This window comes from Diabrotica virgifera, chromosome 4 (genome assembly GCF_917563875.1).
Source record: "Diabrotica virgifera virgifera chromosome 4, PGI_DIABVI_V3a".
Taxonomy (NCBI): Eukaryota; Metazoa; Arthropoda; class Insecta; order Coleoptera; family Chrysomelidae; genus Diabrotica; species Diabrotica virgifera.
The window spans coordinates 247,875,427-247,891,335 of NC_065446.1; the positions used below are offsets into that span (position 1 = coordinate 247,875,427).

The 15,909-nt window shown below is 34.8% G+C and overlaps 1 protein-coding gene across 1 annotated transcript in view; it reads left to right on the top strand.

Moving 5' to 3' along the window:
* Positions 1-15,909, top strand: part of LOC114334042 (anoctamin-8) — a 96,111-nt gene that overhangs the window by 41,862 nt on the left and 38,340 nt on the right. Inside the window, exons 7-9 of the mRNA XM_050649954.1 lie at positions 5,915-6,097; positions 10,058-10,193; positions 11,293-11,348. Coding sequence (XP_050505911.1) covers positions 5,915-6,097; positions 10,058-10,193; positions 11,293-11,348 — 375 coding nt within the window. The remainder of the gene's footprint in view (positions 1-5,914; positions 6,098-10,057; positions 10,194-11,292; positions 11,349-15,909) is intronic.

A 15,909-nucleotide genomic window follows, 5' to 3' on the forward strand; every position in this document is an offset into this window, starting at 1 on the left:
GAAGCCAAAAAGCAGTTTTTGATAATTTGCTTAAAAATTATTATAAATAAATAGGAGATCTGAAAGAATTTCTGTTCAGAATTATACAAAGACGCTTCAAAAGTTGCATCAGTCTCAGAACACAAGAAAACATGGGATCAAATAGGTAGAACCAATCATTTTACGAGCAGAAGTAGAGAAGGCCCTCAATCAACTAAGAAACAAAAACACTCCAGGGATAGATGGTATACCAGCGGAGACTCTAAATGCTTTCATACACGGGCAGCTTAAAGCGGTTACGTCCGCTTTCTCTCTTCCAGTACTCCTCTCGACTACAGACAGAGCACCTCATTCTCCATCCATCCAATGGCACTACAGCCCAAATCGAGCCTTGGCCTCCTTCAATAAGCTTCTCCAATCATTTCGATTTACCGCTGTTCTTTTCCATGAACGCGTTCCCAGAAAGTTCCTGGCATCCTCATCGACTTCGTCTTCCCATCTCTTTTTAGGTCTGCCAACAGGTCTTCTTCCCTGCATTCTTGCATTCAGCAATTTTCTGGGGATTCTACTCTCATGCATGCGGACCACGTGCCCTGCCCACCGTAATCTCTGCAGTTTAGTGTGTTGTGCTAGAGTTGGTTCGCTATATTGCTCGTATATTTCTCTATTATACCTAATTCGCCAGTTGTTATTTTCACTTATTGGGCCCAGTATCCTACGTAATACTTTTCTTTCAAACACATCTAATGCATTGGCAGATTTTTGTGTCACCACCCATGTTTCGCAGCCATAACTTACTATGGGCCTGATTATTGTTTTATATACCCGGAGTTTTGTTTTCCGGTGTACGTCTCGCGATTTGAATATGTGGCCCATCGCAAAATAGGCTTTATTTGCCAGCACAAGCCTTCTATTTATTTCCGGTTCTTCTTCATTGCTTGCAACCAGATCCATTCCTAGGTAGGTGAATCTATTCACATGTTCTATATCGTCAATAAAGTGTTGTTGCGCCGGTCTATTTGATCTGGTTTGTATGAGTAGTTTTGTTTTATTTGTGTTTATTGCTAGCCCTACTGCTTCTGCACTCTGTTTCAACTCAACGTAGGTTTCTTCCGCTGCATTCATTGTTCTGCTCATTATGTTTATATCATCCGCGTATGCTGCTAATTGGGTAGATTTGTTTGTAAGTATGTTATTTCCGCGTACCGTCAACCGTCTAATTACATATTCAAGAACAAGATTAAAAAGCGTTGGAGCCAGTCCGTCGCCTTGTTTCAGTCCTTGCGTTATCGTAAACGCATCAGTGATCTGTCCTTGAATACATACTTGTGCTTCTGTTTCTGTCATTGTCATTTGCACTAGTCGTATTAATTTTGATGGTATGCCAAATTCTTCCAATATATTAGGTAGAATTGTTCTATCTATTGAATCATAGGCTTGTTTAAAATCTACAAAGAGATTGTAAACGTCCATGTCATATTCCCATGCTTTGGCTAGTATTTGTTTAACTGTAAATAGTTGGTCAATGGTAGATCTATTTTGCCTAAACCCTGCTTGATATTCCCCGATGATTTTTCCGTGAGAGGTTGAAGTCTTCGATTAAGGATGTTTGTGAATATTTTGTATCCCGAACAAAGTAAAGAGATGCCTCTATAATTCTGACACAACAGTTTGTCTCCTTTTTGAAGTTATACTTCTTTACCGGCGATAGAGGGTAAATTTTTATATGGGAAAACCTAGCGACCGGGCGCATGCGCATTATAACTTTGTTCTGATTGGATGTTCAAATGACATGTCAAAAATTATTCAATATGGTGGCTGTGGCACAGCTGTAGTTAGATTATTTATGGTTGTTGCGTTTTAAAATTTGTGTGAAAAGAAACAACAAACAAAAGTTAGTTAATAGTTTTACTGCCTTTTTAAATAGTTTTCATATACCTATATTTTTGGACTTTTGGACTATTTTGGACAAGGAAAACTCATTCTAATTTGGTAAGTAGGTACCTAGTTTTTATTATAATCATATTGTAATTATACATTTGGATTAGGTTGAAATACATACATTTATTTTCTCAAGAATGCGGATTTTAGAGAGAAATCCCAAATTAGGTTCGATTTTTATTTTTAAATTATGATTTTTTTGGCGTAGATTTATTTATCTAGTAGGTATGTAATGCTTTGATTTACATACTTAATTTGATTACTAACAAAAGTTCTACCAATCTTCATCTAATATATTGTTTTCTTACTGTTTTGTTATATTTTTATATTTTCTTCCACAAAATTTAAACTACATAATTTTCAAAACAATTGTCAAACAGTAAAACGTTCAGTTACCGTATTTTTCCACATGATAAATAATGTGCGATTGGACGAGTGAGTCTACGCTTCGATTACGAGTCAAAGCGGCACGAAATTCAAGGGTTCAATTCCCGATGCAAGTTTTATTTTTTTATTTTTTTAAGCATATTATGATTGTAAGTATATTTGTTATATAATTTTTTTTTTCAGCAAATGCGTATTTAAAATTTTTGCCAACAATTATTATCGTCCAGAAATCATTTTTTCTTTGTGGCATTTTTCAATGTGTTTGTGTGCGTTTTATTCTTTTATTTTTTTAAATTTTTGGTATAGTCTTAAAAATCACATAATATGTAGTAGAAGTATAACTTCTTACGTGCGTACAAAGTACACACACATTCTTGTTTATGAATAGGGCAGATTATACTTTTCTTCCATTGTTGGGGGATTTTTTCTTCTATCCATATCTCTCGTATTAGTTGATACATCTGTTGTGTCAAATTCCTTCCTCCTTGCTTGAGTAGTTCTGCCGGTATTTTATCTATTCCCGGTGCTTTATGGCTTTTTTGTATGTGGATTGACGTTTGGACCTCCTCTAGCGTTGGGGGTCTAGTTAATTCATTTTCTTCTCCATCTTCCCCCAGCTCTTGTTGTTGTACCTCCTGCCGTGCCTGCTGCTGCCTCTGTTGTTGTAATGGTGGTTGTGCCGCTTTGTTTAATACTTCCTTAAAATATGTCATCCAGGTTATCTTAATTTCGTCCATATCGCTAATGATTTCACCCTTCTTATTTTTGCAGAGGCTAGTCTTCGGTTTGTATCCCTGTCTTAAATGTTTAATAAGTTGGTATGCACTACGTGTTTCGTTTTCCTTAAACTCCCTCTCTATGTTTAGTATCCGTTGGTTTTCGTACTTTCTCTTTTTCTGCCTGCACAGTTTATCTGCTCTTCGTCTTTTGTTCTCAAATTCTGTTTTTCTCTCTCTAGTACGTCTGAGTATGTAATTCTTATGTGCTTCATTTCTTTCCTGTATAGCTTGTTTGCATTCTTCATCGAACCATGTTTCTTCTCTCCGTTGTTTCTTTGTTCCTATGACTTCTTTCGCTGTGTTTAGTATGATACTGCTTATGGTGTTCCATTGATTTTCTATTGTGGAGTCTGCTCTGTTTTCTTCTAGTAATTTTTCATCAACTGTTCTCTCAAATGTTTCTTGTACCTCAGGGACTTTTAGGTTATCTAAGTTTAGTTTTTCTTGTTTTGGATATTGTTCCTTTACCTGTCGACTGATTTTGCATCTAAACCGTGTCTGCACTAGTAGATGGTCTGACTCACAGCTTGCGCCACGTCTGCTTTTTACATCTAATATACTCGTCGTCATTCTCGTTTTAGTTATTTATCGATAACTAAACTGTTCGTACGATTACTGTCGTACCGTTCAAAATGAATTTGGAAAATTTTGATGAATAATTTTAGACTCGTCATTTACGAGCTTGAAGCAGTCGGTACAGACAGCTTAAAGCTGCAAAGTTGCTGTTGAAGTCGACTGAAATTTTGCAGCTATAAGCTGTCTGTACCGACTGCTTCACGCTGCCCGTGTATGGAGGCTCTAAAGGTGATGGACGAGATTGGCATAGATGTAATAGTGGATAAGTACAATATGATATGTATCACAGGTGAATGGCCTGATGAGTGGTGCGAATCAACCTTTATCCGTATCAGCACTTTTTTTACATGCTGGATCCAGCAAACCGTGCTGGATCCAGCAGGGCGGATCCGCAAACATGTCAAATTCGAAATAAGTTACTTAATGTGCTCATTAGCCTCTTTATTCAAAGCCGTGAGTCGGCAACTTGCCATTCTATGACGCTAGGAATAGCTCAGTATACTGAAAAGCTTCTACAGCCTTAAAGTTTGCATCGATAAAGCGTTGATAGACATAGACATTGATTCTGAGATAAATTCTCTGCTGGCGAATGATCAATAATCAATGAGTTAATCGCCACTTTTTAACCAGTGAAACTGGCTGTAAAAGCTCTTTGCAGATGAGAGTTGACTTTGATAACGGCCGACACAACCATGAAATTTGCCTTAGACAAACTAAATAGCCAGGACTCTAGCCTTAGTGCCGATATATCTGAAGCACTACGCAACAGAATCGCGGAATGGTGCCTCTCTGAAATTACAGGTACATTAGTGGACTTACAAAATCCAAAAAAGTATGGCGAAGGACTAAACAATCCTGGTTATTTCCTCATGCCGAAAAAGAATGCAATGTGACAAGAGATGAAAAATTTGTTGAGTCGTATAAATAAACAAGTGATTGTGCAACCAGTGCAAGAGGACATAATGGAAGAAGATGGGCCAACTAATCCGGCGCCCGTGAATTTTACTGAAACAAAAACTTAACATTGAATTGAAACGAGAAAGAGAAAACTTTTATAACAAAAAAAACTGATTCTCAAAAAGATTACGAAAAGATTTTGGAAAAGGATATGGCCATTTATAAGACCGAAGGAGTGAAAAGCGATCATTTGTCCATGGTCTCTGACTATTTAATGATCTTAAATCCGACCAGTATAGAGGCCGAAAGGGCTTTATCCGCAACCACCTATATGTGAAGTTATGTGCGCACTAGGTTATACCAATATTTTTTAAGGTCTCACTTCCAAAAAAACTAAATAATTCATGTTTCTGTTGTTTAGAAATTTAGAATACAGACAATAAAAACATTGAAATCGTGTTTTTATTTTGATTCCACATTTTGCTGGATCCGCGCTGGAGCTGGATTCAGGTCAATCTTGCAAAAATCCAGCTGGATTGAAAATGCTGCTGGATTGCAATCCCTAAGCTTAACGGTGTCTAGTCGGACAAACTTTGATGAAGGGGAACGCTAGAACAGGGGAAGTTTTAATTGTGGAACGTGTCATCCTGACAAGTTTATGATTGTGAAAACTAGTAGGTTGTTTTTAAGTTTATTCAAAAGCAAACTTTATATAATATATGAAAAAATGTTTGTCCGACAAATATGTTGGGCATTTTAATAAGTCCGACACGTAGAACATGTCAAATGACAGGAAATATATTGGCGGTAAATAGCAGTCTGATTTTTGTATGAGAGTTTAATGAAAGGGTAACAAATCAATTGGAAGTCCTGTCCGACAAAATACATGGGACGTTTTCGTAGTCTGACGTTCGAAACCTGTAACCTATTCCGCAATTAAAATTTCCGCTGTTCCAGTGTTCCCGTACATCAAAGTTTGTCCGACTAGACACCGTTAAAACAAATTTTCAGCTTGCTTAAAGCTAAAAATTAATAAACTTTTTTTGGTACGAGGGATCCAGGCCTAAAAGTAGGTACACGGAATATAATATTCGAATGCTTTCAAAAAAAGAAAGGAACTAGACTGGGCTGTTATATTATTTTTAAAATTTTCACATGCTTTCTAAACATTCGTATATATTATAAAAATAATTTAGGAACAGAAATAACGAAATAATCTTAATCTCAATAATTGAACAGTGTAATCAGTGTGGTTTTTTCACTTCTATTCAAAGTGATTCAAATTGCCAGATAATCAGTTTTCATTTGTGCTTTAGTAGTGCTTATCTAGATCAAACATGTCGATGTATCCACAGCTGCCTCGACATGTTATAATTTGTTCTCAGGGTCCATTAGAAACTAGTCCGGTGACCAAGAGGCTGGAACCTTACCATCCGCCATGGAAGAGACACGTCTTTCGATATTTCGTGTCAGTACCTATTATCACAGTCTGCTTGATTGCAGTATTTTGTATTATGATTGTTTCGCTGCAAATTCAAGTGAGTATATTTTTTGTATTATTCCGTCATTAGCTTACTTTAAAATCCACTTTAGAAAATTTTTTACTAGTAAGAATAATGGATTGTGCAATAAGTTTTGCGGTTCGATATGAAAAACACAATTTTAATGTTTGAAATACAGTTTATTATTCAGTATGGTCTTCCTGAACATTGTAACGGATAGCTCTTTCAGGACGACAGACTCAGTAAAACGCAGGTTAAAAATAAAGTAAATGTATTTAAGATAATTATACAGAGAGAGTCTGTAATTTGGAATAAATTCAATATCTCAAATACTAATTGTTTTTTTGATAATTGCTCAGACCCGTCGATTAGTACTTCAAATTGTCCTTTTTGACATACAATAATAATGTATACAGGGTGTCCCAATTTAGAGATACGACGGCATCGTTGATTTTTTTAAATGGCAACACTATCATTTTGATAGTTATTTTGACAGGGTGTGTAAAGTAATACATAACTGCAAAATTTCAGATTTTTATTCCCTACCATTTGTAAGATAATAAAAAATAACAAAGTAATCAAATAATAATTGAATTTAATTATTTCAATTAAGCAAATACTTATAATATTGCCCATTGACCATTTGACAATAATTGAGGGCAACATTATGAGCATTTGTTTTTTACTTGTTTTTATCACTTTGATATTTTTTATTATCTTGTATATGATAGGGAATAAAAATTTGATATTTTGCAGTTATGTATGTATAATTTTACACACCCTATCAAAATAGCTATCAAAATGACAGTGTTGTCATTTAAGAAAATCAACAATGACGTCAAATCTCTAAATTGGGACACCCTGTATATTATTATTATATGTCAAACATGACATATATTATTATCACTATATGTCAAAAATGACAATTTGAAATACTAATCGACGAGTCTGAGCATTTTTCAAAAAAACAATTAGTATTTGAATTACTGAATTTATTCCAAATTACAGACATAACTTTGTTATTTTTTATTATCTTGTAAATGGTAGAGAATAAAAATTTGATATTTTGCAGTAACTTTACACACCCTATCAAAATAGCTATCAAAATAACAGTGTTGCCATTTAAGAAAATCAACGATGAAGTCATATCTCTAAACTGGGACACCCTGTATACATTATTATTGTATGTCAAAAAGGACAATTTGAAATATTAATCGACGGGTCTGAGCAATTTTCAAAAAAACAATTAGTATTTGAGATATTGAATTTACTCCAAATTACAGACTCTCTCTGTATACAGTTTAAAACAAATAAAATAAAATATAATTCCATCTTCTGCAAAGGAAAAACAATATTAAACTTTATTACAGTCATCCGATCATAATAGCAACATTCAAATGATACGATAAACAGCACAATATATACAATTACAATCTCGCTACGTTAAATCAACATAGCCATATACGGAGACACCGCATTTCACTTCAATGCGGCACGGCTAACAGCGACACGCAGTCGCTCGTTCCTCACTACTATGGTGGACGGCCACTTCATCACGGTGGCATCCGCCTAGGCACAGTTTCACCTCAAGATACGGTGCATCTCTGCCAATCGAGCCAATGCTAGTTCAACACGCTAGCAACGACTGATTTTCTCATTCTCCTGGCTCGTCTTAAATATGTACTCGATGCCCTCTCCTTCGGTTTCCCCCAGCGGTGCTATGAAGAAGGAATGCCCCCACACGGACACTCCTCCGGTCGTCGCTGGTAGATCAGCTCATCGCTTGCCGTGGCATCATATCGTTACAACATCAATACACATGTTAAAACGAAATTACAATTTAAAAATTTCATCCCTGAAGAGAGAATCTGGAAGGGCTGAAAAATACGCTTTCACGGCTGTTGAAAAATATGACCTCATATTTGATGAAAAACGCCATCCACGCATGAATTTTTTTAGGTATTGAAACAGATGGAAGTCTCTATAGGCCAAATCTGGTGAATACGGTGGATGCTCCAACAAGTCGAATTTTAATTCATGAATTTTAGCCATTGTCAAAATGCTCTTATGACACACTACGTTTTCCTAATAGAAAAGATTTTTTTTTCTAAAAACCGGGTCTTTTGTCACGAATTTTTGTCTTCAGCTGGTCTAAAAGGTTACAATAATATTCAGAATTTAATTGTTTTACTAGTTGCAAGAAGTAATCAACAAGCAAATCCTTTCGCATCCAAAAAAACTGATGTTAACACCTTCTTGGCCGATTTCATGACACGAACTTGTTTAGGAGCCGAGGAACCAGGTTCCCAGGTTCTACCACTCTTTAGCCTCTTGTTTTGATTCAGGATCATGGTGATAGACCCAAGTCTCATCCATATTGATGAAAACGCTCTAAATGTTGCTGAGAAAGTCCCATTCGAAAATTTTTCCATTATTACCGATTGCTACACCCAGTTTGAAAAAAACTTTCTGAAACCCAATACTTCAGTCAAAATATTACTTACATTGCACAATTATTGGAGAAATATATTCCCAGCACTAATTTTTGGTAGAACAGTGCTTTATTTAAATATTTTGTTTAGTGGTTTGCGCCTTGTGTACACGTCACAAAGTCTTTCTATGTTTTTATGTTCTATGATTCAAAATTTACACAAAGGCGCCATATTCAAAATAAAAAAGTTCGTTACTAAGGTGTTGTTAATACCATAAAAAAATGTAAAAACGGGAAAGTAGGGCTTGTGTCCGATCCCACAAAAATTATTACGTTAATATCAAAAGTTTGTATTATTGTATTAATTAGTGAAAAGTGTCTTTAGTTATTCCTAGCTTCCGAAATTCAAAACCAGTGAAAAATTATGCCTTAATGTTGAAAAAACCCAACAACAATGACCCGCTTACGGCTTTTACCAAACTTTTTTCAGTTACTACACGATTTTCCAATACAATATCCTGAATTTTTTTGTACGATTTATGATGTACTTGCTATTTTTGGACGTCCTTGACGTGGATCGTCTTCAAGGCTTGTATGACCACGTTTAAATTCAGCAACTCATCTTTCTATTGTGCTAATACACTTTCAACATTTGTTCATAAACCTTTGCTTTTAAACCTTCCCAAAGAAAATTCAATCACTGCACAATACTTGCATTTTTTCCATTGTAAAAAAGTCTGTTTTAAACTATAACATAAAATGATATAAGAAAATGGTATACTAAGTTTTGTCACAATGTAAAATACGAAACACAATCTGTTAACAGAAAATGTTATACAAATTAGAACATGTCCTATGTGATAACAATTTTTAGTACACAGGCATGCGCAGTTAGGTTATTTTCGTTATACTGTCACATTGGTTCTTTTAAGGTTAACTTTTCTTTTAAGAAATGTTGCAATGAAAGCAGCTGATAATAATAGAGTTTTCTTATCAATCATATAAAATATATCTTTGTAATATAAAATATCAAATATAAAACTAACTAGGTTAAATGTTGAGAAAAATGAGGTTAAAATATTCTTACAAGAAAATAAGAAGAAAATTGAGGTTAACAGTACATGCACCATCACAAAAATATAAAAAAGTACTTTTTTAGCATGTAATGCGCAAAATCATATAACATATTTTGATACCAAAATGTGACAGTGTAATACACAACACTTCTTGTATTAATATTGTACACAATCATTTCGTGTAAGTTTTTGTTATACCATTTTCTTATATCATTTTATGTTATAGTCTAAAACATACTTTAATGACTTGTAAACAAATAATGAATTGACAGATTGAAATGAAACTTCACATATGTTCATATAAAGAGTTTACCAACACAACAAAAAAATAGGCTGGTAGTAACGCTCTCTCTTCTTATCGAACTACAAAACTTATTTAATAGCCTATTATAATGACAATATACATTGATTGAATAATTTTTTAGTAAAAATGTTACTTGTACATAATATGTTTATGTTCTGAATTAATGCTAATTTGTAATTTTTTAGGACTACTGGGACAGTTTTCTTCGGAATCACGGGTTGCCACATTGTTTCGGGTATTTACCAAAAATAATGTTGGCTGTTATTATTTCCCTAATGGACGAAGCCTACTTTAAAATTGCTATCTGGTTAAACGATAAAGGTGAGGTTAATTTTATTTTTTCTTGCATGATTTTAGATCAGTCGAATATATTAATTGTATATATTCTTAGTATTTATGTTAGAAAATGTTTTCTTTCAAACGAATCCAGAAAGGTTCTAGATTAGGAGTATTTTTATCATCATTCATTCGAAAGGGATTTTATTGGAATCGTTGACATCATAGCTTTTGCCAAAATTAGGTCGAGATTAGCTCTGACTACGATCTGTCGAGATTTGCTCTTTGGAAAAGGGCAAAACGGTTACATGGCTCTGATGTACCCAATTGTTGGACCGGTTCAATGCAGATGTGCAGAAAAAACGACCTCATTTGGAGAAGAAAGAAGTGACCTTTCTCTGCTGTCCCATCCACCGTATTCTCCAGATTTGGCACCGTGCGACTTTTTTCCAAAACTTTCCAATTTCCAAACTTAAAAAATCACTCGTTGGGCAGAAACACTTATGGAAATTAAATATCTTGAAAGAATTGCTGGAAAGACAAAAACTGATAGCTACAGAAATAAAGAAATCAAACAGAAAAACCACGGACAAAGAAAAGAAAAAAACGATATACGAAGGGAAGCAATTATCGACAGAATAAACCAATTTTGTCAAAAAAAAAGAGAAAAGAGGTTTGAAAAAAGAAGAGCAATGAGCGCGGACAGGAAAAACTTGAGAGTTCACTAAGTAATGTTCCGGCTCATACCTCCGCCGTCATCACGGTTAAATTTCGCTACAAACTGCTGCCTGATCCACCGTATTCTCCAGATTTGGCCCCGTGCGGGTTTTTTTTTCGCATTTTTCAGACGGGTTAGAGAAGTTGCAGCATCGTTGGATCAAGTGTATCGAGCTAAAAGGAGGCAAGGTTGAGAAATAGATCACCACTTTTCGTTTTTTCTTTGTAGGCTAAGTACTTACAATGCAAATACATAAAACTCATTAGTCTAAAACTTTCTGGATACTTCTAATAGCGTATTACAAGAAATACAATATTTAGAATAGTCATTTCTTTGTATATAGCTAATTTTCCTAGTACAAATCTTCGAGTTGCATCGTTTTTAAGCATTTCATGTTGTGTTTTGTTTTACCATGCTGCTCTTTAGAAAATTACCGACTTGAGACAAAATACGAAAACCATCTCATTGGAAAAGTTGCTCTGGTTTGTATTTTAGCACTAGATTTAGATTAAACATAACTTTATCGACATCTAAAATAAATAACAAAAAATTTTATGGCTAAGGCCGTCCGCACATGAGTCGATCGAAGACACGTCTCGAAGTTCGCGCGTCTTGCTCGTCTTGTACGAACCCTGCGGCACAAGCGATTGCTCTCCGTACACTAGTCGATTCAGTTTGCTCACATCTTCCAAGCAGGAAGAACGCATTTTTTATAATCAACCAAAACGACTATTTCGATCTGTGAAAAGTATGTTATTGTTACGTTTTTAGTATAATTTGTATACAATGAGCCAGTGGCGGCCCGTGAGGTGGTGCCATAGAGCCATGGCACTACCTTGCTAACTATACAGAAACATATTTTTTATCTTCAAAACTTTTTAATTCCTGTTAATTTTTTTGTGTGTATTTCTTTTGATCTTCATAAATTATATAAAATATGGCAACTATGGGTAATACAATCCCTGCCGACAGCGGAGATTATTCGACAGGAGAATCTCCTTCGTGTCAAAGTCAGTACTGGCACGACTAAAGAGAAAAAGATTTTACGAGCATTCTACACGACAGAGAAAGAGCTATATTGGACTATTAGTATACCCTAAAATGAGAATCTCAGTGCCAGGCACGAGGGTATGATGCAAGGTCTATTTATTTTGAGTTTCTTTACGTGCTGGTTTGTCGCTTTTATTATGTATATTTTCTGTTAAAAAGTTTTTGTATTTATAATTAAACTTTTAGTGCATCATGATCGTGGGTGTAGTATAAATAATATTTTGTAATAACTGACAATGAAGATTAGTAAAAATTTTTTTGGTGGTTTTTCGCTAGAAAAAAACTACAAATGCTATAAGGTGTTGTGGACCTTTCGAATTAGCTTTAAGAGGTCACGACGAAAAAGAAAATTCAGAAAATAGAGGCATACTTAAGGAGCTGGTCAATTTTAGCGCCGAATTAGACAACGACTTAAAGTTCATATTATTGAAAGTACCAGATCTTTCAAAGGTCTACCTTCTCCGGACATTTAGTTGCTTCTAATGTATTTATGTCGGAGAAGTTTTCTGCTTATAAGCATCAGTTCTCCGAATCATTTCTTAATGAAACATGGAGACAATTTTAATTTTTAAGCAAAACTCAATTTAAAACTGAATTAGAAGTAGGTACTGTATTAGCGAGACGAATTAAGTACTACCTCCGGGGCTGTTTCGCTATCGGTTTTATTGTAGAGGGAAGGCTTAAAAAGCACATTTGAAGAAACTATTAAACTTTTAAGTCTTTTAGTTACCATTCCTATATCAACATCTGAAGCAGAACGCTGTTTTTCGATGTTAAAACATAGTGGTTTAGGTATGCTATCTGCAGAAAAGCATTTTGTAAATTGTATTGATAATTTTAATTATAAATTTAAACTATTTAGAATGGGAAATAAGCCACAATATTATTAAAAAATGATTTTTATTAACGTTTCGACGCCCAAATCGGGTGCCGTTGTCAAAATACAAAATACTATTTTGTATTTTGTATCAAAAATACAATAGTATTTTGTATTTTGACAACGGCACCCGATTTGAGCGTCGAAACGTTAATAAAAATCATTTTTTAATAATATTGTGGCTTATTTCCCATTCTAAATAGTTAAAATTGTAAAAATGCCACAAGAAAATAGCTTCAGAACAACTTTAATTATAAAGTCATTGAAAACTTTGCAACCAAAAAATAGAAGAATGAACTTCATATATCGTAAACTTTAAAAGTGACATTACAAAAATTTGTGCATGTGTGTGAATAATGAAATAGTAAATACTGGTGGTAGGTTAAGAGGTCAGTTAATTAATTTACGGAACTGTTTTGATCAATATTGGACAATTGCTTGGCACCTCAGATCAATAAACTTAAGATACATAAGATAAAAGTATCCGCGCATATATTTTTTTAGTTTTTGTTGTAAGTAAGTATACCTTTTTTGACAATATCGTGAATCCGTCACTAAAAATTTTGGCGGCTGCCCGAGTTCTGGCACTACCTTCTTAAAGTGGTACGAGCCGCCACTGCAATGAGCATTATACAATTGAGGATATTTTTCTAATTCCCAAACGAATTTTATAATAACACCTAAAACAGAAGTGCAACGTTTTCAGAATTTTATACTACAAACAATATATTTCAGCAGAGTACTACAATCAACGAACATAACATTCACCGATATTAAAAAAAAATCTAAAGCGCAAAAATTAACAAAAAACGAAGGAAAAATTTGTTTCTAAAATAAACTTATAATAATAATAAAATAAACTTACCTCCATGACTGGAAACGTGCGTCTCACTCGAACTTTCTCGTGCGCTACCGATCGCAAGGGACGAGAGTCGTACAAGACGAGGAGATTTGCAATCCTTGACGATCACTAAAGGCTCCGTCTACGAAGCTCAACGCCACAACAAAGGAACTTGAGTGTTGGGGATAGACCTACGCGACTGGAATCGAGTCGACCACTTTGAGCGTCGACCCGTGTGCGGACGGCCTGTCTGGGTATTTGAAAGACATTGGTGGTGTAAGAAATAACTTAGAAGACGTAGCATTGTAGTGTTTTTAGTTTTATACCAAGAGAGAGGTTGTGGCGTTTGAAGAAAGCTTTTTCCGATGCGCGCTCTTATCTCTTGGTTGTTCCTCCATTCTTCATTTATTATGGTGCCGAGGTAGTTGTAGTACGTCACTCTTTATACCGAGGTTTGGATGACGTAGAGTTGACCTTCTGTTATATTTTTCTTACTAATTATTATGAGCTTTGTTTTATTTACATTTATATTGAGGCGATATTGTTGACTGTAGTATGCAATTTGGTTCATAAGGACTTCGGTCTTCTAGGTTGTCCGCAAATACTATGGTGCCATCTGTATATTTGATGTTCTTTAGGCGGTACCCATTTAGTAGAATACCTTTTTCAGTTTTGTGTAAAACTTCGCTAAATCTTCTTTTAGAATAGAGATTCATCATCATCATCATCACTGGCTCGACAACCCTTTCTGGGTCTTGGCCTGTTCCAGGATTCTTCTCCATTCTGATCTGTTTCGTGCTTTTTTTCTCCAGTTTTTTATTTTTAAGGTTATTATATCATTTTCTATTTGTTCTAAATATCTCAGCTTCGGTCTTCCTCTTGTTCTTTTTCCTACTGGCATCTGTTTGAATAGTTTGTTTGGTATTTCGCCTTCTTCCATTCTTTCTACATGTCCCATCCAACGCAGCCGTCCTATTTTAATGAATGTTATGATATCCGGATCCTGGTATATTTTGTATAGTTCAGAGATTGAAGATTAAGGAGAAAAAATACAGCCTTGCCTCACTCCACTCATATCTTTCACATATTCGGTGTGTTCACCTTCAATTCTGAGGTTTTTTGTCTGTATCCAGTAAAGGTTTCTAATTATTTTCAGATCTTGGCTGTTAATTCCTGCTTCTTGTAGTATTTGCATCATCTTGGTGTGCTGTGTTCGATCAAACGCTTTCTCGTAATCAACTAGACATGTGTATACGTCGCAATTGACGTCTTCACATCTCTGCGATAAGACTTGTATTGAGAACAAAGCCTTTCTCATACTAAGAGCATTTAAGAAACCTCATACTGGTTGGGAGAAATTTGGTTTTCACATAACTTGTAAATTCTCTTATAATTATCTCTAGCCTTTATATTTGTATTTGTAGACTCAGAACCTTATAGGCTGATAGTTGGCTCGGTTGGAAACCTCTTGTTAACGATAGATCCTAAGTACAACCTCCATATAACTTCTAAATGTTATAATAACTATGCTACCAATTGCTATAGAATACATTTCATACACTGAGGTCATTATTAGAGTATTTGACGATGTTGATAAAAGACATTGGTATAAGAGAATCATTTTTTTGCATTTTTCTTCGAAAATCGGCAAAAGTATAAATAAAGATTATAATAGAATCAGATTAGAAGAACACAAAATTATTAAGAACGGAAACAAGCAAAGGCTTGACTTCGTAGAGCTGACGATAGCTTATGGCACGTTAAGGCAGTATATCTTGCTCCACGAGATAAAGGCAGGTTTTTTTATTTGATTCAGAGTTGGACCACCATCTCCATATAGCTATTTCAGCATCTATACATCATCAGTGAAGCTATGCAGTCACAACTCTGAAACAAAAATCAACAATCCTGCCTATTTAAGGGAAAACATCGCGATGCAATGTTTCCACCTTTTGAGACGCAAAACAGCGACATCTCTCGTAATACGAGGAAGACGAAAAGCCCTAGATCCAAAATTTACTACATTTAAACAATTAGAATATTTGAAATAAAAATAATAATAAACAATATTTTAAATCCAAGACTTTCCGTTAAGAAACTTTTTTCTGGCTGCATCCTGTATCTCCGGCTTTTACAATATATGTACAAGCACAAGAGACGACGAATATAGAGAGATGTTTTTATTGTTGTTTTCAAAATTTCAATTTTTTGTTTGAATAACAACTTGTTTATCCACAAAGCAACTTTTCTGGAAGCAGTTTCCATACCATATGCG